This window comes from Melospiza melodia, chromosome 9 (assembly GCF_035770615.1).
Source record: "Melospiza melodia melodia isolate bMelMel2 chromosome 9, bMelMel2.pri, whole genome shotgun sequence".
NCBI classification, from domain to species: domain Eukaryota; kingdom Metazoa; phylum Chordata; class Aves; order Passeriformes; family Passerellidae; genus Melospiza; species Melospiza melodia.
Window position 1 is genome coordinate 24,538,842 of NC_086202.1, and position 24,246 is coordinate 24,563,087.

The 24,246-nt window shown below is 39.6% G+C and overlaps 1 protein-coding gene across 1 annotated transcript in view; it reads left to right on the top strand.

The window, feature by feature from the left end:
• Nucleotides 1-24,246, top strand: part of RET (ret proto-oncogene) — a 77,457-nt gene that overhangs the window by 44,221 nt on the left and 8,990 nt on the right. Inside the window, exons 5-17 of the mRNA XM_063163905.1 lie at nucleotides 14-215; nucleotides 672-871; nucleotides 5,088-5,346; nucleotides 6,514-6,639; nucleotides 7,437-7,547; nucleotides 10,060-10,179; nucleotides 10,794-11,050; nucleotides 12,160-12,307; nucleotides 15,472-15,579; nucleotides 17,035-17,249; nucleotides 17,350-17,472; nucleotides 19,135-19,205; nucleotides 22,944-23,081. Coding sequence (XP_063019975.1) covers nucleotides 14-215; nucleotides 672-871; nucleotides 5,088-5,346; nucleotides 6,514-6,639; nucleotides 7,437-7,547; nucleotides 10,060-10,179; nucleotides 10,794-11,050; nucleotides 12,160-12,307; nucleotides 15,472-15,579; nucleotides 17,035-17,249; nucleotides 17,350-17,472; nucleotides 19,135-19,205; nucleotides 22,944-23,081 — 2,078 coding nt within the window. The remainder of the gene's footprint in view (nucleotides 1-13; nucleotides 216-671; nucleotides 872-5,087; nucleotides 5,347-6,513; nucleotides 6,640-7,436; nucleotides 7,548-10,059; nucleotides 10,180-10,793; nucleotides 11,051-12,159; nucleotides 12,308-15,471; nucleotides 15,580-17,034; nucleotides 17,250-17,349; nucleotides 17,473-19,134; nucleotides 19,206-22,943; nucleotides 23,082-24,246) is intronic.

A 24,246-nucleotide genomic window follows, 5' to 3' on the forward strand; every position in this document is an offset into this window, starting at 1 on the left:
TGTTTCCTACCAGGGCACTGTTCTTTCCACGCTGACTGTGTATGATGCAGACACCACACCTATTTATCCCCTTCAAAGCAGCAGAAAGAAATACACAGGAACCATCATTACTGAGGACCCCTGGATAAGTGAAACATTTCGTGTAGAGCACATCTTTGATGAAATCCACTTCAGCCCAAATGGCAGCCAAGTGAGGGGAACTCGGCACGAGTACAGTAAGGACTCTTTCTTCAAATAAAGGACAAGTTTCTTTTTAGTAGATGACCAATAATTCTTGAATTTTTATGAGCGTTTTGTAAGTATTGAGCCTAAGAAAGCTGAGAAATTTCATGTAAATAAAACATTGAGTTTTAAATATGTACTGAAAAATGGAGCTTGTGCATCTCTGCAGTAGGGAGTGTATGGGATGATGATGTATAAACTGATAAGCAAGAGGTTTTGATTGTAGGATTCTTGGCTTGGTAGGTAGAAGGGAAGAAGGCCTCCCAAACATCTTGAATGACAGAGAGCTTAAGAACATATTTCATATTTAAGTTGCCTTCTGTTTCCTATTAGGAAACTTGGATGTGTGTAATTAAATTTGGTGCATCTATTTTTGTTGGGCTTGCAATATTAAAAGATGCATTTGCAGATAATGTGGGTTGCTAATAGATGAATCTTTTCCTTCACAGAACTGGTACTGAATAAAAGCATTCCAGTCACAGAGCATCGTTCCTTCCAGCTGGATGTTTTGGTGAATGACACAGAATTCCACGGCCCAGAAAGATCGGTGATGCTCCATTTCAATGTCTCCATCCTCCCTGTCAGCATTCAGTTTTCAAACATAACTTACCAGTTCACAGTGAACAGAAATGCTGAACGTTTTGCACAAGTAAGAACCATGTTAATTATTCATCCCCTTTCTGATGGAGCTTAGGAGCTGGATCACTGGGGCCAGATGTGTTACAGCCCTCGTTGGTTTTACCTGTTTTAAGCAGAATCACTGAAAAATGTGTTATCATTGTGATTGTTGCTGGATGTAGAAAGTAGCAGGTAGGCTGGGCACTATCTCTCCTACCATGTAATAACAGAGGATGTAATAACTTCCACACATGGAAGTACTGATGGAGAGAAATATAAGATGTTGTGGACAGGAGGACTTGCGACCATGAGTGGCTTAGGCATGAATAACTGCAACAATGTCAAGGGCAAAAAAAAGAAATTAGTCTAGCTATTGGAGTCTCAGTATATTAATGGCTTTTCTTTAGGTAATGGCTAGTTAGTAATTCATGTGTTTCCTGATTTAACCCTTGTTTTAGCTTAATCACCCCCATTGCCATTAATAATGCTTTCCAGAGACACTTTCTAGCAGGTTGACGTTAGTCAGGTGAAAATTACAATGTGATTCCTATGAAACATTGTTCAATGCAGTTAATATTATGAAAGTGAATATTAAAAACATCAGTGATGAACCCTTTTGTGTCTGCAAGGGCTGGAAAGCATGCCTTGTAAGTATTGTAACAGAGAGGAGGACTGAGATTAAAATATGGTCATCCCAATTGCAGAGAAAACCAACTCATTAGAAGAATTTTAAGCAAGAATTAAGTTTTATTAATCTTCAGGCCTCTGGCTAATTTTAAAAAGAAAGTAAAAGAGAAGTTAGATATATTGCATGTTATTATGTCTAATCTGATGAAATGTGTTGCAGCTTGATAATTCTTCAGAGTACAGAACAGACTTTACTCTGACAAGGGACATTTTGTCCATTGTCTGCACTGAATACCCTAAATAAGCAAAAGGTACCAAATGTGCTCCACTACAAAAGCTAGTCCATTATGACATTTCATGATGCCTTGTGGCTGCAGTTTTTCAATTTGCAGTCAGTTTAGAAACTTCGGAGGATAGTCTGTGCTTTTTGTGCAGATCAAATTATTTCTGATGTTAGGTTTGAGACTTTTGTAGCACCAGGCTGTGAAAGCTTTACCCTTGCCTGTTGCCTGGGGATGGGGTGAAACCTGGGTTTTCCCCTAAAAGGAATAATAGCACAGGTATGTAAGATACTCATGCAAGTCTAACTCTTGCATCTAGAGCTCTTGTGTTTGTGTCACAACATGAATGCAATTGAAACGGATGTGGACACTTGCCTGTTAGGTGTGTATGAATTTAGATTAATGAATTGGTTGGGTTGTTTTTTGTATGCGTGCTTTTATATATAGGTGAATGCATACAATATTATTGTGAATGAATGAATTCCTGATTAATTTGGACAACCATGGTTATCTGTGCATACCCTAGATTGCTTGAACACTTCCATTTTAAAATCTGAGCGTATGTGGATGTTTTTAGTTTTAGGGTGCAAAGCCAAAAAAAGCCAGTTGAATTTTAAAGCTACTGGTGTGGAGTATTGTCATGAGAGTCAAACATGTGAAAAGGAATTTTAGGATCTTTGAAAACAGTGGCATTTCACACTAATTGTGCAGTTTCACTGGGTGGCAGTAGTAGCAGGGGAAACTGTTGCTGGCAAGAGCTCCAAGTTTCTGGGAGGAGATCTTTTTCGTTGTGCTGCCTAAACACAAATTCACAAAGAGATTTTGTTCAGATTCTTGAGCAGTGAAGTGCAAAACTCATCCTGGCTCTGGAGGTGGTGTTCTCAGTTAGTTAAAGTGTCATCCACTTACTTGTGAAACTGGATTTGAATTTACAGTGTGCTCAGCTTGGAGCACAAGTCAGTGTAAGCAGCTTAGTCCCCAGCACTTCACATTATTAAGGTTGGCTGCATAATTAGCCTTGATGTGCCAGAGTAGTCAGGGAAAGTACTGGGCCAAATCAATATGAAGGCTGAACTGTCTCCTGCCCTAAGGAAAATGCAGGAGCGTGAAGAAATTATTAACTGCTGGGCTGATGCCATTTGTCTATTTGAGCAGCTAAATGAATTGAATAACAGAAGCATGGCCTGACAGTGCAGGCTTGCCCAGTGGCATTTAACTTATCAAAGGACTTAAAGCTCTATTGACATTTACTGAGACAAATGATGAATAACATTGGCTGAGATTTTAGAGAGGTTATATATGTCCAAATGTTCCTGGAATTCAGTGAAGAGGAACAGTATCATTATCCAGACTTTATTAAACATTGGAACTTGAAAGATGGATTTTTCTGTTCTTTTTTCTAATAATGGTATTTTTATGTTAACTATTGAGAGTCCTGCAAATTTGTAGGTTCCTCCCCTGTAAGCTGATGTTAAACCTGACTACCCTTTACCCTCATTACTTGTTTTTTCACCTTTGTGAGAAGGGGGAAGTAGCTGTTTTTACTTTTTTCCTCTGGAGTTGTGCTCTGCTGCACCTGAGAGCTGAGCTGGCTCCAGAACTTGCGGAGCAGAGCGAAGTTACGAGGGCGGGCTTTCCTCAGCGGAATTAGGCAAAAAGAGAGAGTCCATTTTTCTCATAGAAATTTCTTGAGGGAGGCCTTTATAGCTTCTTCTCTAATTATATGGAGAAAGCAAAACTGGCCAATGTGCTATTCTAAGGAATAAACTGGCTGATCTGCTCTTCAGATTTTATTGGGTCATCTGAATTTACAGGGTCTTCTCCAACCCCGCTGAAGTAAATTACTGTGATGAAAAAGGTGCCTGGAAAGAGCAGTTGTGACAGAGTGGGCAGAAAGGGCAGTTCAGTGTGGTCTGTGCAAAGGTTGATGCCTGGATCATCAGTGTGTTCTCCTCCTGCAAGGAGCACCATCTGAGCAGCAGCAGAGCCCTGCCAGTTGCAGTGCGGCACCAAAGCGGCGCTGACGTGCTTCTGGAAGGGACGTGTCTAGACCTTGTGTCTAGACAGAGTTTATGAACAGTGGAAATCTTGTCGTCTTCTTCCTGCCAGTCCCAGCATGTTGGGCAGAGGAGACAGCCAGAAAGAAATGTCCTTGCTTTTGATGGCTTTAATAGTCTTTCTGTGTTATCCTGCCACCTAGAATCCTGACAGGAATGGTGCCAAATGACCCATCAGTGATGTGAATGGCAAAAAGTTAGATGAAGTGGGATTATCCTATTAACAAAGTATGCTTCTAGAATTGCAAAGGCTTCTTCTCTGACCTTAAATAGTCCAGGTTCGTGGGAAGAGGTCATAGTACACAAAAACATCTTTGTTTTATAACATTCTTTAGTAAGAATGCTGGAACCAAGATGTACAGATACGCTTTTACCAGCAGTGGTGTTTCTTGAAAACATTTCTTAACTGCAGCATTTGAAAATAATCCATCACCAAGTTCCTTTCAATAACACCCCGCCCTTCATATTGTGGTTTTTCCCTGCAAAGAAAGCCAATGCCTCTGGGCCTGATCGAAATCCCACTCTTGTAAATGGAAAAACCAAAGTGAGCTTTGGATCAGTTCCTGTAGGAGCTGGACAGGAGATGGGGCTTTGCATTCCTGTGCTTCTTAGATGATGTGTTTTAGACCGAGGAGTGTTCTAGCCTTGATACTCTGGCACACAGAAGTTTAAATATGGCAAACCAACATATTTTCATTTTTAGATTAAAATATTTTAGAATTGAAAATGGGAAACAATGAGGTTCTTATTCCTTTTAAGGCCTTCAGAGAGCTCTTCTGGCCAGAAACTTTTTTACTCTAATACTATAAAAATTATGTAATAGCAATTTCTGTGTTACTTGAAGAGAGTCTCAGCTTTGTTCATGCTGAGCCCTTTGATTTCTCAAGGATGACAAAGTTTATTCAGTGGTCAGCCTGAGACAGAACAGAGATTGAACTCAGAATTTCCCAAATCTCGGGGTCTTGTTCCCACTGAACACTGCTGCTCATCAGCAGTAGGCACCAAATACCACCGAGTCTGTGTCAAGGCTTTTTGCATTTTCACTGCTAGTCTGAAGACAACAGTTAATGCTTTATGTCTCATTTTTACTGAGGATAAATCACATTTAAAGCATTTACATACTGCAATTGTAGGAAAATAACAAATCTGTAAACCCCAAATAAACACTGAATTTGGCAAGGTGTAGTATGCTCCATTTTATTTCAGATATTTTTGAGAAGAAATATTTTTTGTGAAGAGTTTTGTTCCTGTCTGTGATTTCTTTGTTGGTGTTTGAGCTTAGGTGGGAAAGATCTGCGTTGAAAACTGCATGAAGTTCCGTGGTGTAAACATCACCTACAAGTTGCTGTCCCCCAACTCGAGCTGCCATCTTGTCAGCATTCTGCAAGGCCGAGAGGACAAATTTGGGAGCCTGTATGTGAGCAATTCCTCAGTGCTGCGCAGACCTGAGTGCAAGGAAATCCAGTACACTGTGCAAGCCACTGACAAGCAGAGCAGGAAACACACCAAAACCCTCCTCACTGTTGTCCTGGAGGGGACTCGTAAGTACCCCTGTCAGAGCTGCTGATTTATTAGCAAGTGTTACTGGTGTGAGGTGGTGCATTAGCAGGGTGACCTGTAAAATGATGGCATTAACAATGAAAATGAGTCTGAGCTACAAGATAATGGATCACAGAGTTTGGATTTTGAATTTTGATTTGTGCCTTCCTGTAGTAACTATTTGTTTGAAGAACTAATGTACAGAAAGGTGAGATATTGTATGCAATTCATAATATTCATAATGACCTTTGATTAAGAAGAATCTTTAGTGTGTATGTGTGTGTCTATGTGTGACCTTTATTTTGTATTTCACATATTCCTGTGGAAGAAGAAAAAAGGTCTATAGGTATATGTGTGTGTATCTATCTATTTGAAGAAAGAACTATATGGCCTAAGTATGTTTGTTCTCTGATTTTTCTTCTCCCTTCTCTACAATTTTTAATAGTTTTTCTTAGTATTCATGTAGCAGTCACACTGAATTCAAGTTCTTAAGGACAGTGTGATGACTGACCCTTACAGGGAAGGAAGTTAAAAACATCCTGTAACACCCACAGAGGAGGATTTCATTGGAAACAAACTCATTTCTCTGCAAACTATATTGCATTTTATGCAAAACCATACAATTGTACCTGATCAACACCTCTGTTACATTTTATCAGTTCAGAACTCCTATGCCAAGAGCAAATGGTTTGAAGAAAAAGAAACAAAAAGCCTGCAGTGGATTTTTCTTTTTGTACAAGCCTCATATTGTCTGAAAACACATATTTCTAGCTGGTGCTCTTTGGGTTACTACTGTGTTAGCCCAAGAACTAAGTATTTCCCCCTAATTCAACATTCTGTATGAAGCTGTAGGTATTTGTGCTCCCCATTCTTCTGTTATCAGTTTGTTTGCACAAATCTATAGTTCTAGGCAGTGACAGTGTGCTGTCAAGCAGACATAACCATGCCTTCATGAGCTTGCTGTTCATCTTGTATTTCACAGAGAAGGAGCACCTGGGCTTTTCTTGAATTGTTCACTAAGTTTACTGATAATTGGGTCAGTCAGTTTTCAGTCTTTCACTGCTTTGTTCATCTGTCTTTCCTTCCTATCTATCCCTAAAAACAGACTTCCTCTTCTGAGCTGACCTGCTTGTGTGCTCATTTCCCTTGTCCTGAATTTTTCCCAACAGTTTTAAAAAAAGAAGAGGACTGTCCTGACTCTTGTGCTATAAGTAAGCACCGTGCTGAATGTGAAGAATGTGGTGGCCTGGGAGTGCTAACAGGAAGATGCCAGTGGAGACAGGGGAGTGGGAAAGGTACATTTGTATTATGTGAAGTCAAACTTCTGCTTGGTTGTAATTGTGCCTTTGAGTTCCATAGATACAAACTGATTTATTCTGGCTGGAAAACGTGGTATGGTGAACTACATAGAAGCTGGGGCTAAAAAAAATAATCATAATACCCATATGAAGTATGCACTAAAAAGGAAAATGAGGTGAAGTTGGAAGGGCCATTCTTTATCTTGTCCCTGGTGATGCTGAACATGGTAAATAAACCAGCAGGAAGTGAACTGAGCCTGCAGCAGTGTGAGTGGAGCAGGTGCTAGCAGGTGCACCCAGCAGACAGTGAGCACAGAGCAGTGTCTCTTTCTGTGCTCTGGAGCACGGGTCTGACTGGTGACAGCTCTCGACTCTTGCAGAACAATGACTGTGTGTCGGTGCTTGATCCCTTCAAACTGCATAAGTGTCATACATTCTCTGCAACCACTTGTAACCCTCTTATTCAAGTGGGTGAAACTGAGTAGAGAAATCCTCAGATGTAAAACCTGCTCTTCACTCTCAGAGTGGTCAGCCAGCTCTTTTTCAAGCATGTTCACAGTAACTGCAAGTGACATGAGCAGAGGACTGTCAAAAGCAGAAAAGATAGCAAAAAATGGTTTCTTCCATTTGCCTTTATTTGTTGTCTTGCCTGTTACTTTAGCATGTGTTTGTAGTCATAGATGTTCATTTTAAAAGGCACCATAACCTGTGGTTTGGAGTGTTAGTGTGCCCTGAGAAGATACAATGAACTTTCCTTCCTTGTGGTCTTAGTGCAGCTGTTTCTCTGTTAACAGGGATCACCACAAACTACTCCACGTGCACCCCGAGCATCAAGACTTGTCCAGATGGCATCTGTGATGTGGTGGAGGGCAAAGACCCGGCTGTGTGTCCCCAAGACTGCACAAGTAGGGAATGTTTTAGGATGGGCTTTTCTGTAACCTCTGATTACTTCTCAAATGTCCCTTTCCCAAGTGTAGATACTTTTACAAGCGCAGCATCTCTGCATTGTCACACTTGAATTTGAAACATACAATTGAGTTAAGGTTATGGGGATGAATCTTGACCTTTTTTGAGCCAGGCAGGTGACACCCACTGGCTGACTGATGGAGGGGTAAGGTGTTCTCAGCAATGCCCATTCTCCTGCCTGTTCATTCACAGGTGGTGATTTTCCATGGAGGTACTTGCTGAAGAAGTTCAGGTTCTAGGCACATTAGTGCCCCACTTCCTAGCTCAGGTACAGTAAGACAGGAACCAGCCTGTTTGAGCTCCTGGGTAAATAAGTGAGAAGAAACGAATTTCTATTTACAATAAATGTGTTTACAAAAGATCATCTGGGGAAATGTAGCTGCCCTTTTTAGACAGGGGGCCATCAGAATGAATCAATGCCTTACCTATTTGAAGATCCAGACAGATACCCATATGAGCAGAATTTATGAAGGAGGAATTTAAATGCGTTTGTGTTGGATCTTTTTACTTGACCATAAATTTCTACACTCCACTCATGAATGCCTGGAAGTTCACAATTCATTCTGAAGATACACAGGGTAGAAAAAACAGTGTAATTCTCTTGAGCCATTTCCATCTTCTGAGAGATGATAATTTTTAAGTGCATCTTTTTATCTGACAGTCTAATTCATGAATAAAGACACATGTTTCTTGAATGCTGCTTCTGACTCTGACATCATATACTTCAAGTTGAGATTTTAAAATGGAGTCTTAGAGGAACTAGCATTTTCTTAAAGCCTGGAACTTAATGTTCTTCTATAAAATTAATTACTAAAGAGGCTTCTTAGTATTTCTTACATGGAAGAATGGATTGTGTATTGTAAATTAGTGTTATCAGATAGATAATTATTTTATCAGTGTGTATAAAAACAATCCATTAAGTGGGAGAAATGCTTGAAGGAAATGCAAGTAACTTCTCTAATCATCTGAAAAGAATTCCCAATTGGTGATAGTTGCAATAATTTGTCATTTTGAAAGTGGAAATATTTGTGCCAGGGGCTGCAGTACTAAAATAAGTACAACATATGCATCAAATGTTTTGCTCAAAAGAAATACTGTCTTTCTGGATAATAAGCAGGCGAGTAAGACAAGTTTTCAGGATGTTATGCAAGCCCTTTTAACGCCTAAGCTGAATAATTGTGTACATGACTTGACACAATTGAGAGCCTGGGCTGATGCCCAAAAGCAGTATACTTGCAGACAAAAAAATGAGTTTGTTCTGGGAGCTCAGAGCTGCAGGAGTACCATTTTATCAGCTTTTACTGGCAGGGGACATTCCTGTGGAAATGGCAAACAATAAATAGGCCAAGACGTGTTAAGATCAAGGATATTCTTTAGGTTGTGAAAATACTTATTTCTGTAATTCATTTGTCATTATGATGGCTATGTCCTTGAGTCCCAAAATTGCTTGCTCACTCTAACACTATGAATTCAAGGGCACTCAACTGAAGCAGCTGGTGCTGTGGCTGTGCCTATCACTTAGAGGCAACCTAATTGCATTCTTAGCAAGAGACTTTCATGTAGTAAGCAACTGCTCAAGAGCAGGTTAGGTAGGACTGGCTCATTCCCTGCTTCCATCTGCTTCCAGGTTTGCAAACATAGGCAGGTATAGGTAAATGCGTACAATTTTCTGTGGCAAATGGAAACTTTATTTCATCACTTCTTTATGATGGAGGAAGTTGGCTGGGGAGAGGCAGGGAGGATAATGAGGAATTTTTGGGAACACCAGTGCTTTTAAGTGTCAGCTCAGAGGGCGGTGACTCAGCAGAGTCTCTTCCAAAATTAACCACCTGAGCTGCCTGTAAAATGCTCTTTGCGATAAAGGCAGTTTAGAGATAAAAATGTCCCTGCTAATAGTAATTTTTATGACATATACAGAAAAAAAAATATTTACTTGGAAATGCAGTTGCTGTTACTCTGCATGAAGAACTACTTGAAATCAAGAGTACGAGTTTCTGCAATTCTTTTACTAATATTAAATAATGCATTTTTAGATAGTGCAGGTCTTTTTTTTTATCACTTGCACTAGGCATTTATTTTAGTGCTTTGACTAGACTGTCCTGTGGCATTTTGCAGAGGTGGTTAAGTGTTTATCTCCATGTGACAGTGGAACCAATGATACCTAGAACTGACTTTTCCAAGGTGTGGGAAAATCGGCATCAGAAGCAGGATAACTCAAGAACAGCTAATGAGGACTGATGTTTAAACAGTGCAAGGTCCTCCCATTTCAGGATCTCAGAAATTTCATAATTTAGTCTTCCATCTCCCTTAGGAGTTCCTGTCATTACTCCTGCACTGTGCTCCCTGGTTCAGTTTCAGATTCATACTGGGGTAAACCCATGGAAAACTGAGGCTTTTCTTTTCCCTTTACCGACATGTAAGAATCTTAGCCTGTTGTCTGTATTTGATTAGGTGGAAACATTATTGGTGGTCATGGGAAAGGCATTGGAAATCTTGGAATTAAGGCAGGACATGGGATTTGTTACTGCTTCCCAAGACAGAACTGTTATTGTGAGAAAGATGATATCAAAGGTAAGTCTAGTTGCTGTTCTGGTAGTAATCTTTTTCTCTGTATAAATCATGTGTACATATAAAACTCTCTACAGTTGTGGCCATGTTAATAAGCCATGTCTTTGGTCAGAGACTGCTAATAGAAAACTAGTGAGGAACTGGCACCTTGGCATCCACTATGGAGCCTGAAAATTTCCAGAATGTGTTATTTATAGCCATGACTAAGGATTCATTTTTATTCATTGCTACTTGACAAACAAGTTGGTCATCCTTTGATTTCCAGCAGCATTTGCATTTCAGTGAGGCTTACCTGATATTTGCAGAGGCAGCTAGGAGAATTGGAATAATGTTTTCTATTACTTTCAAGTAATTCCAGCTTCCTGATAGTTTCTGAAAAATCTGAGCTTCAAAATGTCAGCGATAACCCTCACCCATGGTGTCAGGAGGAGGAGTGCATTATTTTTTCCTTGACCTTTCTGTGCAGTTGTTTGAAACAGATAATGGATATTTTAAATAATTTTTATTTTCCCTAATAATAAACATAACATGAAATAGTTTGCATCTTTAAAACTGAATTATTGTGCAGAAGTAAGAGGTCCCAAGGAAAGTTCTAAGAAGCTCTTTTTGGTCTGCAGAGCAACTGTGTGACGACGTGTGCAAGACCGTGATCACAGGGGCAGTGGTGCTGTGCTTTGTCCTCTCGGTGCTGGTTTCCTTCTACTGCATCCACCGGTACCACAAGAACTCCCCGAAGGCGCCCATCGCCTCGGCCGAGATGACGTTCCGGCGCCCCGCGCAGTCCTACCCCATCAGCTACTCCTCCAGCAACGTGCGCCGCCCCTCCCTGGACTCCATGGAGAACCAGGTGGCTGTGGACGCCTTCAAAATACCCGTAAGCCTGACAGTGCCGTTTGGCATGCTCTGTTTTGGTGTCAGCCTTGTTTGTGCATGCAGATGATGTTACAGGCATGCCGTCCATTCATGGAATCACCCATTACCTTCAAATAGCAGCGCTGGAAATCATGTGCATGAAGATACTTCATGAGGGATTGGATAAACATTTCAGTTTGCTGTATTAGACCAGTACATTCTTCCTTTTTTATTGTGCTTGAATACAGTGTAACATTTGAAGTTAATTTAAGCCAATGATTTTCACTGATGTAACTGAATCTGACAGTACTGTGGCTTTACTTTTAACACTGTCCACCTAAGTACTAACCATCTAACACTCTGTGATGTGCCAAAGTACTACAACAAGGCTAAGTTTTAACATTACAGAAAAATCCCTCCTGAGATGACTTCCTGGTTTCTGATGTACACATTGTAGATATCAGTTGGTGTGGGAGTTTTGCCCACATTTAAGGACTTTTGCCCAGTCACACTGTCATACCTTTACTTTTTCCTGCTTTGAATCACACGCTATCCAGGATTTCTGTGAGATGGGGTGTTTTCATGTGCCAGCATGGTAGAGAAACACTGCTGCTTTATATGGCAGCATCAGATCTATTTTAGTGTTAGGTAGTGAGGTTTTCACAGACCTTGTGCTCTGTTTGCTTTAGTTTCTTGTCTGGTTTGTACATCTGTCCTAATTTTGCAACCTCAGAGCTTATTAGCACTAATTTTGTAAGTAGATGATTGTTGTCTGTGATCAATTCTTAAGGGAAAGCCTTATTCTGTGAGTAAAACTTCTCCATGAAAGTCACATGTTCAAAGTTACTCTGAAGGCAAGGATTTATCCTGTATCACTTCATTTTTCATTTGTACCCAATTTTCCAGACCTGTAAATATAATCCATTCTCCGTAGACTACCTGTACAGCCTGTTTTGAAGGTTTTCAGGTAAGGGAAAATAGATTTGCAAAATACCTTGATACCCAGAAGCTTTTATAAGAACTCACTGATAAAAAGAGAAACCAAAGACTGCACGCTCAAGTGCACCTATTCCTGGGAATATCTTCTCCTTTCCTTGCTTCATCTCACAGGGTTTCTTTTCTCTCCTGCAGGAAGATCCAAAGTGGGAGTTCCCTCGGAAGAACCTAGTTCTGGGCAAGACTCTTGGAGAAGGAGAATTTGGAAAGGTCGTCAAGGCGACAGCATTCCGACTTAAGGGAAGGGCTGGCTATACCACTGTGGCAGTGAAAATGCTGAAAGGTACCTGCCATTGGGGCTTTTGAAATAGTTTGCAAACTATTTCTGGTAACCTCTGCATAGATTTGAAGAGGGGCTTGTGTGAAAGCAAAAGGTCAGCTAAAAACCCAGCAGTGCCACAGCCTCTCTTTCTTCCAGCATTCTGATGCATTCTGACAGTCACAATCTGCAGATCTGTGACTTTAGCAGTTGGCATCACATTGATCCAAGTAAGAAATTCTAAATCATGATCTGCAAGGAGCCTCTGTCTTAACATAGCAAATGTATTCAATTCTGTTTGGCAGTGATGGGAATATTGTGAAGGTTTGTTAAAGCTTTCTGAGTCTTTTCCTCTATCCAGTTTCCATGGACAAAGCTTTTTAAATAAATCATGTGATAATCCTATGAAGAGACAGAACAGACCTGTTAACTTCCTCTCCTGATTCAGAGTTCTGTCTAGTTTTATGCTTTCTGATTTGCTTTTCAGTCACTAGGAGCTCTGTCAAAATGGCTTGAATAACCCAGTGCTGTCTCCTGCTGTGTTCAGTTTACCCTAAGACTTTAAACCTGGGGGGAACAAAGTACGCCTAGATAATGCTAAGATGTTAATGTGAGACCTTGCACTGAACCATTCAGTGCTGCTTGCGAGTAAAATCATGTCATTACAGGAAAATGTTATTCTTCTCATTTCCATTTCTGTTACATTCAAAGCACATTTGCTCCTCCTTGAGAGGAAAGATGTGCATATCCCACCCCTTTACCTAAGAAGTAAATGCATTATGCAGTGAATGCTTTCATTGCAAGAGGTGTAGGTTGCATGGAGGAAGTTTAGGAACTAGGATTTTTCAGAAGTGAAGATTATTGAACTCTTACTTGTAATACTGAATAATGACCTGCATTGTATTACGTTGTCAGTACAATAGTCACTGTTTCATCTCATGTTTATTTGTGCACTTAGTGACACTGCTTTTTCTAGCACATTTTCATCAACATGTGACTCAGTTCAGATTCTAAGACATAGTGGTAAGAATGTTGCTTTTACTTGCAGATGGTTTGACACTCAGTTTTCCCTGTCTATTATGAAGGACAGAATTGACTCAATTGACAATGTGAAGGAGTAGACCTTTATTTTAAGCACCTTATTTTAATAAATTGATCTGACATTTACAGTAATACTTCAGGCTCTAATGAATCCCTCTGTAATGTAAATTAAATTGCAGATAGTCACCTGAAATTTTATTTTCCAGCTTGACTGTGAAGAGCATTTGTCATTCTGCAAATATTTATGTGCTATTATTGGCTTAACTTTACTATTCACACATGACAATTGAAGCATAAGGACCAGTGCATTAGCTTCAGTGGCCTTTGCAGTGCTGCCAGGAAGGACAAAGGGCAGTTATTTTGGATCAGGCCAGCACCACCCATTCTTTCCCTGTACCAGATGCAGAACAGGTCATTTGTCCAAGTGTTTGGGGCTGTTATACACTGAGTGATCTTTAAAGGGCACTGCTAGGCACACCAGAATGTTATTGCCTCTTATTGCAGGAAAGAGCTCTCCTGCCTGAGCTGGGTGGATGGGCACAGTCTGGGTAAGAACAGACCAGGGCAGGACTCTCCCTACTGTGACGACTTGGTGTTAGGTACTGTGGAGGGTACAGGGAGCAATGGGCTGAGCCAAAATAGTCTTGGAGCTGTGGATGGAGGTTTAAAGGAACAGATAGGTAACTTTTTTCAGCTCATTATTACCACTTTTCTCATATTAATTAAATTTGACCTCCTACCTAATAAGAATACCCTCATTACAATAAAATTAAAGGGGAAAACACCAACCAATTCACAAATACAAATTATTCACAGTTTGTTAAAATGAGTGGCCTAAAGCTTTAGAGCAAATGTCTCTATTTGAGGTTTTTTTTTGGTAGACAAACAGGCATGGTACATGGTTTGTTCACATCACACAGCTCCAGAACTACAAAAATAGGACTTTTCTTACAGGCATTAAGTTGACATTCTTGATTTTTGTTTTACATAAATGTGCTTTTTGTAGTCTTTATCAGTAGTGAGAGACCAGCTGATACTGTTCTCCCTGCAGTAGAAGATTCTCTACTCTGAGTGCAGATTCTGACTGCAAGATAATATAAGGCAGATACAAATGTGTAGTTCTGATACAAACATAACAGTAGAGCAGAATAACTGTTTTTATAAGGAGGTCAAACTGGTCACACGTGAATAGGCAAATAAATCCTTTGGTGCTCACAGCCTTTATGAAAAAAGCACACAGTACAGTACCAAAGAGCAGAAGCCAAACTTGTTTTTATTATCCTTAAATCAGGATGAACACATCCTTGTCAATGCCCAATAATGACACTTGAGGAACTGTCCAGGCTGGTTCTGTGTGTCAGAGAGATTAAGGATGAGGAAGAGGAAGGTTTATCTCTGACCTATGGTGTCTCTATGACTAGGGATCTTCAAGCCCCAGTGCACTCAAAGAGGAAGCTTGTCAGTCTGAAGAATTCTGCAAACAGGCAAAGCACTTGAAAGGCTGAGAAAGCCTGTTTTGCCATATGTTGCCGCATGATTCTCACTGACATCAGTGAAGTCTGCATACATGTTCCCTGGTAAAATCAGTTTGTACTGTACATTTAGCTTCTGAACTCTAAATCTGGGTGTATGCTGCAAGAGTAAACCAGTAGATTAGTGGATTTTAACTCAGTTGGAAAATGTATTTAGGAGAAGGAGTGAGTGAGTCTATTTTTATTTGATCAGTGTGAGAGCTTGGCTTTCATATGCTTCTGAAGCTTTTATTGCACTGATTCATCCTAAGAAGTTGCTTTATAACACCAGAAAAGGTCTGTAATAATTTCATGGCATCTTTAGGACATTACAGACTCTGCTCCTGATTCTTGCCTGCCCTCCTTGTTCTGCAGTCATTAGTACCAGGGCAGAGCAATGCCTAGAGCAGGCTGCTACCAAGCCAGAGCAGCAGCAGTCACATTCACTTGGTTCTGATGTGAATGGCTGCAGGACACCAGAGATGGGGAAATTTCTCTCCTGTTGGGAAGTGTGGAGTTTTCCAACGTCCTGCTAACTCTGGGAGAGATGGCAGATCTCATATTTCAGACTGTACACAGAGAACTCTTGAGTGATGCTTTCCTAACCAAAACTGTGTGTTTGGTCACTTTCTGCAGAAAATGCTTCGCAGAGTGAGCTGAGAGATCTCCTGTCAGAGTTCAACCTTCTGAAACAAGTCAACCATCCTCATGTCATCAAACTTTATGGAGCCTGCAGTCAAGATGGTAAATACTAAAAGCTTGTTACTAAAATGAAACCATCCAGAAAGGAAATGAAATGCAGTTTGTTGCTGGATTTCAACAACTACTTGATAGTTGTTGAAATTTGCTGTTGGCTGAAAAAAAAGAGGGATATATTAAAAAACAATACTTGAAAGAAAAGGGAAATACTAATTCAATGTAACTAAACATTCTTCCTGGGGTTTTCCTCAGTGCACATTTTGATTCTGGGGTTATTTTAAATTAACAAGTCTCCTACAAATTCTCTTCCAATCAATACATATTTTTATGGTATGTTAATAATCAGTGTTCTCAAATATGAGTTATATTTCAAGTTTAAGTTTTCATTATTGTTGTTGTTGCTTATACCAAACAATGTAAATAGACAGCTACAGCCATATATAGATGAAGATAGCTGGATAGTTAGGTTGATCTTCAGTTTTCTGCCACTGTCTCAAAACTGTTCTCTCCCTTTTAGAAACCATTATGAAATGGTTTCTAAAAGCCACAGTCATCAACAAGGGGTAAAATCTGCAGACACATGTATTATAAATTGCCAATGAAGCAAATTTCGTTGTGTGTAGGAATTGCTCATTTTAAGTGAAGAGGCATGGCAGCATTCTCTTCCTTTTGCATCTGCAGTTGTGCAGCCTAAAATCAGAGCATGGATTCTGGAACCTTGGGCAAGGGCCTGCCTTCTTTGCCCACCCAGTTCTGTTGCAAATGTCACTTTTTTGTTGTAGACAGAGAATCAAATTCAGGAGTGAGTCATCTCTGAGTCTTAGTAAGGTAATGAGCCAGTGGGGCTGGTTAGTTTTTTTTCTTTTCAGTACAATGTATTTTTCATCCCAGAGGAAGTGAAATGTTACTGAGTCACAGGCTTTTAATAAATATCAAGTTAATTCATTAGTGTATGAGGTAGGAGGGCTTTGATACAGCACAGAAATGTATTTATCATTAGGTAGGTATTATTGAGTAGGTATTATTCATGTGGGTAATGGGGAGGAGAAATTAATGGATTGTAGTGGTGGAATGTTTCGAAATGCTATCAAAAGGCACCTTAAACACAGTGCTGGAATTAGCAGATTATTTGAGCTCAGTATCACAAGCTCAAGAGGATGATTTTAATTTTAAAGTTTTCTAAGTTAGGCTGTTTCACAGATCTAATTTGTCTGAAGGTTGTCTGGTTTTTTGGTCTCAGATTATCTAGATGAGGGATTATAGGCAAGAGCCAGCATTCTGCTTTGATTTAGCCTGAAGCTCATTCTCTTTGCATTGAGGATCTAAGGAAAAACATTCTTATTTCATGGCTGACTCAGTGTTTTTTACATAAAGGGCAGAGGTGTCTGGATCCTCTGACAGTCCAAAACAATGTGCTGATTAGAAGAGACTTGTTTGAAAAAGACCCCTAAAATGGTTATCTGTGAATTGTTTAGTGACCTGTGTGTGTGTTTATTTCAGGCCCGCTGTATTTAATTGTGGAATATGCCAAATACGGCTCCTTGCGCAGTTTCCTCAGGGAAAGTAGAAAAGTTGGCCCGAGCTATGTGAGCAGTGATGGCAACAGGAATTCCAGTTATTTGGATAACCCTGATGAGAGGGCCTTGACCATGGGAGACCTGATCTCGTTTGCTTGGCAGATATCCCGAGGCATGCAGTACCTCGCAGAAATGAAGGTAGGGCAGCCAGGGCTCATCTCAGCCTGTGATAGACATGGAGCAAGCAGCTGGTTCCTCCACAACAAGCATAAACTCTCCTGTTGTTTCTTTCCAAAAGCTTGTGCATCGGGATTTAGCAGCCAGGAACGTCTTGGTGGCAGAAGGGCGCAAAATGAAGATTTCTGATTTTGGCCTCTCTCGTGATGTGTATGAAGAAGATTCCTATGTAAAGAGGAGCAAGGTACAGTGTGTGTTAAAAGCAGTAGTGGAAATTATTGCCTGATCAAGGAAGTTAATTTATACTGTGTGGGACTTGAGCATGGATGAAAAGGAGAATGGCTGTTTTTATAAATGTAAGATAATTATTTTAAGAAATAAAAATGACAATGAAGCAAAAGCATGAGCTCAACCAGTGGGATAGAAATACATATATATATATATATATGTAAATATGTAAAATATGTATCATCTTTAAGTAACTATTACCTCTTCACTCCTCATTTATCCAGTCTTCTCATTCCACTCCTTATTTATCCAGTTCCTCATCAAACTACATGAGAGCACAAACAAAAAACACCATTTTTTTTCTTTCTCTCTTCCTATTTATAATTTAAAATATAAACTAAAAATACCGAAGACCTGAAAAATATATAGACAATTTATATCAAGTTCCACACAACTTCCACAAGTCAGTCTTGGGCTAGACTGTGATGTTCGTGAGCACAGCTTCCCACTGACTGTGTCAAATAAGCAGTGGTGGTTCAGTTCCCTCTATGGCTTAATATGAAGGAGCTGCCAGCAGGATTTTTTTGCATGTGAAAACGTTAAAATTTTATGAAAAGATTTCCATAAATACCATGAATTTTTAGTTTAGCTTTCTCTGTTTTTAAGGGCCAGTTTGTGTGAATGTTGCGTAAGTCAGAATGATTTGTGAAGAAAAAAAAAACTTCGAGAAGTCATGATTTTATGTAAAAGGGCATTGCATGTTAATTTAGCTATCTTCTGATGGATGTGTTTTTACAATGATTTCTACCAGTTGCTCTGTATTTTAAGAGTAAAACCTATACATAAAGGCAGTTTGGCAGTTTAGTTTTGTTTGGTGGGGCATGAGGTACTGAGTGGATATTTGCTCTTTACTTCTGAGACACTCATCACTGTAGTATTATTCAGATCCTAACAAGCATCTGTCTGCTTGGATGGGGAGACAGGGAAAAGAAGAATTTGAGAAGGAAGAGGAAGTTTCAAATCCTCCTGAAATACTATATATATGGATTTCATGAGAATGAGAAGTAAGGCATATGAATGCTAATCATACTGGGAAGGTTACGAAACAGCTTGGAAAATTTTGCATACCTAGATTTTCATGAATATTTGGGGTGGATTACTCAGATTTTTCTCAGTGAATTTCTGCCAGTGAAAAATAGCAACTTGTAGATTCCACTTAGAAACTAGTAACCAAATATGACTGTCCAGGTTCAGTTCTGAAACCAGAGGTATCTGTAATGTCCAGGTGCTTCTATTTATGCATCGTCCCTGGTGTAAATGAGATAGTTCTTCCTCTTTAACCATCATTCCTCATCATTTTTGCATCTGCACATTTTCAGAGCTCTTTGTTAAGAGAAGAGTTGAGTTTATCTGACTTAAACTGATGACCACCTGCAAAAGGCCACACCAGCTTATTGCACGTAATTAGATTGCTGAAGTGTGTAAAAAGACATGAACTAGTTTTTTAAGACACTTAAAATTATTATTCTCACTGTTTTTCTTACAAATTGCCAAATATTAGGTGCACTGGCAAGTGCTGTAGTATGGACAGACTTGTTTTACTATTTTGAGGATAAATACCTTGTTTTTTCACTTGGAAACTTATTTTTCTGACCATTACTGCTTTTTTACCTCCTAGGGTCGAATCCCTGTGAAATGGATGGCCATAGAGTCACTGTTTGACCATATCTACACAACACAAAGCGATGTGTAAGTGTAAACTCTTGAATGCTTTCTGGTTTGTGTGCTTGTTGATGGAGCTGGGGGAGGGAGCACTGCAAGGTGTGTAGGAGCCAAAGCCATTATTCTTGCAAAGAAACATGAAAAAGTCTGGATGGCATCATCAACTGGCAGTGATGCCCAAGATTTTTGCTGTTGAATTAAATCTGAATAAAATATTATCAGAGGTATTTATGTACATAATTCTTGTTGAAATGAGCAGGGGTTGATCTGTTCATGTGTCATGTTTGACTTTGAATATAGACACGAATAAGTAGAGTTTGCTACAGGTAATGGTCATACCTGAACTTCTCTGTTTTGTTCATCATTTGTAACACCGAGTGGCAGGTGAGGGATGGAGTGGAAGAAAGGAAGCGGAATTTAATGTCTGAGCTCTGTTCCCGTTGAAATGAATGACAGAACTCCAGTCAACTCTGTCCAGTTTCAGTGCCAAGATACAAGCTTATTTTCATGATTAGGGAAACGGAGACCCTGAAGATGGATATGCTGGAATCTCCACCTCTGATGAAGAGGAGGCAAAGCAACCGCAGCTAAATTATCCCCATGTCTGACAAGCACGGGCCAGGCAGAAGAGTGTTTGTAGACATTTTCAATTCAGGATCAGATACTTTTCATTTCTTTCTCTCTGGGGTGAACGATGCTTGTGACTAGTCACCAGGCAGACTCTAAAGCTAAAGATTATTTATTTAGGAGAAAAACCTCTGAAGGACTGTAAAAGCAGAAGTACATAGGCCTGATTTTCTGCTAGGTAGCATCTTGATACCTCCTAAGTTTGCCGTTACACTCAAATGGAGTAAAATGCCAGTTTGGGTCGTGTTGCACTTTCAGGGGAAAAACACTTTGATAGTAGCAGGATGTCAGAACATGTACCTTTGGATTTGTACTTCTAAAATTATTACCATTCACTTTTACTCTTCTCTCTGCAGGTCAGAGCAGTTTTAGTGAAAAAAAATATTTTGCATGCCTTGGCAATTCCTTACAAAATGAATTTCCAAAGTATTTTCCTTTACTTTTTATCCATTGGAGTAAGAAAAAGAAAAAATAGGGATAATTCTTGGGAGAATGTCACTTTTACTTAGGTCAGCATACAGGTTTTTCTGGGTCTCCTATCCTCCTCAGAGCAGCCGTTGTGCTGACTTGCTTCTCTAAAATTACTTTTCCCAAAGAATCATTAAAATTCTTTTTAAAACTTCTAAGCATATTTTTAATTTCTTCAGTTTTGTCACTGTGGTTTGGGGCAGAACAGATTGTGTTGTCATGTAACTGCCTCTTTTTTGATTGCTGATTGATCATCTGGATCCAATAGCATTCCTCCCATTCCTTTTTCCTGGTGGGTGCTATTAAGGAAGCCCAGAAGCGTGTTTGCTGTCAGTGGGATCCAGCACCATGCAGAGATTGCCCAGCTGGCATCAAACAGGCCAGCTCAGAGCCCTGGGCAGCACAATGTGCTGGTGCTGTGTCACTGCCCTGCCTCCCAGGGCTGCCTGAGCATCTCCATGCAGAGCTTGCCTGGGGGTGCCTCAGGAGGGCACAGCATTGTGCCATGCACCTCTGCTCACCTCTGCTGTGTCATTGTACATGGAATAATCCAGGAGTGCTGTACAGCAGCTCCTAACTTAGCCAGGTTCCTGCAGAGCAGAACTGACACACACAGAGCTGCAGAGCAAATCCTCTCCAGCACCAGGTTCCACGGTGGCATTTCAGAGCAGCAGACTGATCAGTGAAGTACTCCTTTTGCTTTGTTGTTACTTCAGATAATTTCACTCACTGAAAGTATTTATCTTATGGATATTCTCTGTTTGTGGTGGGGAAGTTATATTTTAGGTGAACATATTACCCCTCAACCATTCCAACATTCCCTTTTTTTCTGATATTCTGTTTCTGTTTTCCACCCTTTTTCTTCTCAAGCTGTTCTGTATAGTTAGTGGTTAGCAGAGTTTAATAACAGGACTACTTGCCAGCCTTTACAAAAACCCTATTTTTGCTTCAGAGGTCTATGAGATCAATGGAAAGCTAACCTACTATCTTCCTCTTCACATACTTTTCTTTCCTGGATTTTTGTGATAATGCTTTTATTCTGCAATAAACATAATACAGTGGGAAATTCTTCATCCCTCATTTGTCCTCCTGTGGTACTTAATGTGTATAACAGTCTGAAAATACTGCAGCATTCTACAGCATTTATTCTAATTTGTTCACTTACTGAACAACTTCAGTTAAGAAATTGTTCATATGATCCCTCCTTCCATAGTCTGTAAAATTCCTCCGAAGCAGAAGTGGATTTTAGAAATAAAACCTGCCATGCTCCAAAGTTTATTTGAATTAATCATGGACAGAATTGTAGCCTGATGGCAGAGCATAATTGGCTTCAAAAATGGTATGAGGAGAAATATTAATAAAGTATATGAAAATGCTATAAATATTCATAAGCTTTCAAGAATGTGCAGAGTGATTAAAAATTTATTCAGCGAATGGCATTAGGCAGAAGAATGGCAGCATATCACTTGAGACCATGTGAGAGTCACTTTGACTTCTCTGACAATTTGGGAAGTTTTATTGCTGTACCTTTGGGGTTACTTTTGTTCTTTAAAATGTGAGAAGTGCAGGTAGAAGGGAGTCAGACAGGAGGTGAGGTATTTGGCTAACATTTTGAGATGGAATTTTCATAGGGAATTAGACATGGCTGTTTGGTTTGGCAGTAGGTGTCTAACACTTCCTGAAATTTTCTTAAAAATGGAGTTTACAGAGAAATTGCCCAAAGCCAGCATTTTAATAAATCGTATGCAATTTTGCTTCCAGATGCATCCCATTGAGCAGCCCCAGTGTTGGCTGGTTTCCTTCCTTTCAAACATCCAGATTTTGTCAGTTGTCAGTTGAGCAGATTTCATGGTGATTTGTAGCTTCTTTGTGTCTCAAAAAGCCTTTCAGTTAGAAAAGAAAAACATTTTTGCCTCTTTTCTCCTGGCTTGCTCTCCAGAAATGGACTAATTTATCTAAATATTTCTCACCCATTATGCAAGCTCTTTTTGTTTGAGCTCAGCAGTAAAGTAGGTTTAAAAAGTCACAATTTCTTCTGTTCATTTCAGAAAATTGTTTCTTCTGTTCTGTGTCAAAGTTCATTTTAGGCATTTGGTATTTCCAGAGGAAATTCTTTCCTCCTCTTTCATCAACTCTTAGAAGAAAATTAAGTCCTGAGTCACTGAAATGGCCCAAGAGACCAGCTGAAATCAAAGGTGTTACTTGTGATTTAAATAAACACATTGTGTTGCCTCATAGTCAAGACAGCAAGCCAGTCCTGTGGTAACTCTGTAAATTTAATTTAGAGTTATTTCTGAATACAAGAGCTAATTAGGGTGGTTAGATTGCTGCAGGAGCCCTGTGCAGCAGAGGAACAAGTCTTTGGTCTGGGCCACCAGAGGAAGGACTTCCTCTTTCTGCTGTCTAGAGAAGATGGATCTTCCCAGGGTATAATTAGCTTTTGTCAATGGATAAAAGAGGGGTATCTGTTTTCTCTCCTCTCTTGGTTGCTAACCTTTTCAATGCACATGGGAACAAGATGCACTGCTTGCATCTGAACAACTGCTCTGGCATGAGGTGTCTGGAATTTTGTTGGGTTCTGAAAATGCTAAAAGGAGATTTGTTGTGTAAATGCACACTAAGCTCCTGAAACATACCACTCTATTTAAAAGCTCATTTTGTCTTTTTCAGATGGTCATTTGGAGTTCTGCTATGGGAGATTGTTACTTTAGGAGGCAATCCTTACCCAGGTATTGCTCCTGAAAGACTCTTTAACCTCCTAAAAACTGGCTATAGAATGGAGAGACCAGAAAACTGCAGTGAAGAAATGTAAGTAACTCTTGATCTGATTAGATTCAGAAAACATTAATAAATATACTTGATGAAAAAGGTTTAAATAAATAGCTCATAAATACTATTCTGTATTTTTAGAGATATAGTCAAAATATGTTGTGCTTTAAAGAATGTCATGAAATTAATGGACAGTAAAGTGAGGGGAAAAAATTGCCCACAGAATGCCTACAGCTATATCCAAACCATTCGTAGGCTATTGAATAACATGCTTGCCAAACAATTGAAAGAGTTTGTATATTTAAAACTTCTGAGGGTGCGGGAAGGAGGAAACTTCCATAAAACACAGTGGTAGCTGAAATATTCAAGAAAATGTCATAGTACCTTCTGCAACTGAAACGGATATTCCTGTGTATTTGAAATGGATATTTCCAATGCACAGTCATTGTCTATAAGTTTCCAGAGGAAAAATGGTACCTTGGCCCAGAAATCTACACCCTTGAAGATAAAAATTTATTTTCTGTCATTTGATAAGCCCAAGGCTTGGGAAGTACTTCATAATTTGTTAGCTGATTTATTAAAACACAGTCAGTGTGAAGTATCTTTTGTCTGTGATCTTCCATGGCATTTGGAGATGAGGTGTGATTTTATGTTCAGCCTGCAAATTTGATCATGGCTGTGGTATTTTGAAAGTTCCCAAGCTTTAAACATTGTGACCACTCCTTTGACTGATTTTCAGTTGGAATGATGCTTTGACCACATCTGGGCTGAGAAAAAAAGGTTTAAATAAATAATAGGTTTTTTGACATACAGAGAAAACCATTAAGTATTTCCAAATTTAGGGGAGGGTAGCAGTTTACAAGAACGATTGGCAAATATCATCTAAGAAATGTATAATACTAATCTTTGTTTCATCTCAGTGAGGAGTACTCATTCCACAAACATTTTATGTCATTGATAATTATTAGTTTAGGCAAGCTGACCACATCTGAGTTTCTGGGATTTTTTAAATTGAAACTAAATCATGGTTTTCTGAGTTTTCAGATTTTATTCTGTTTTACTGAGAATTTTTTCTGACAGCTTGCGAAAGCCCACTTTAAGGACCGCTTTTCTCAAATTGAATTCTCTCCCGTACGCAGTCAAGTACGAGAGGTATCATGGATAAAGGTGCTTTTCAATAGCTTCCTGTAGTTCTCATAACCCA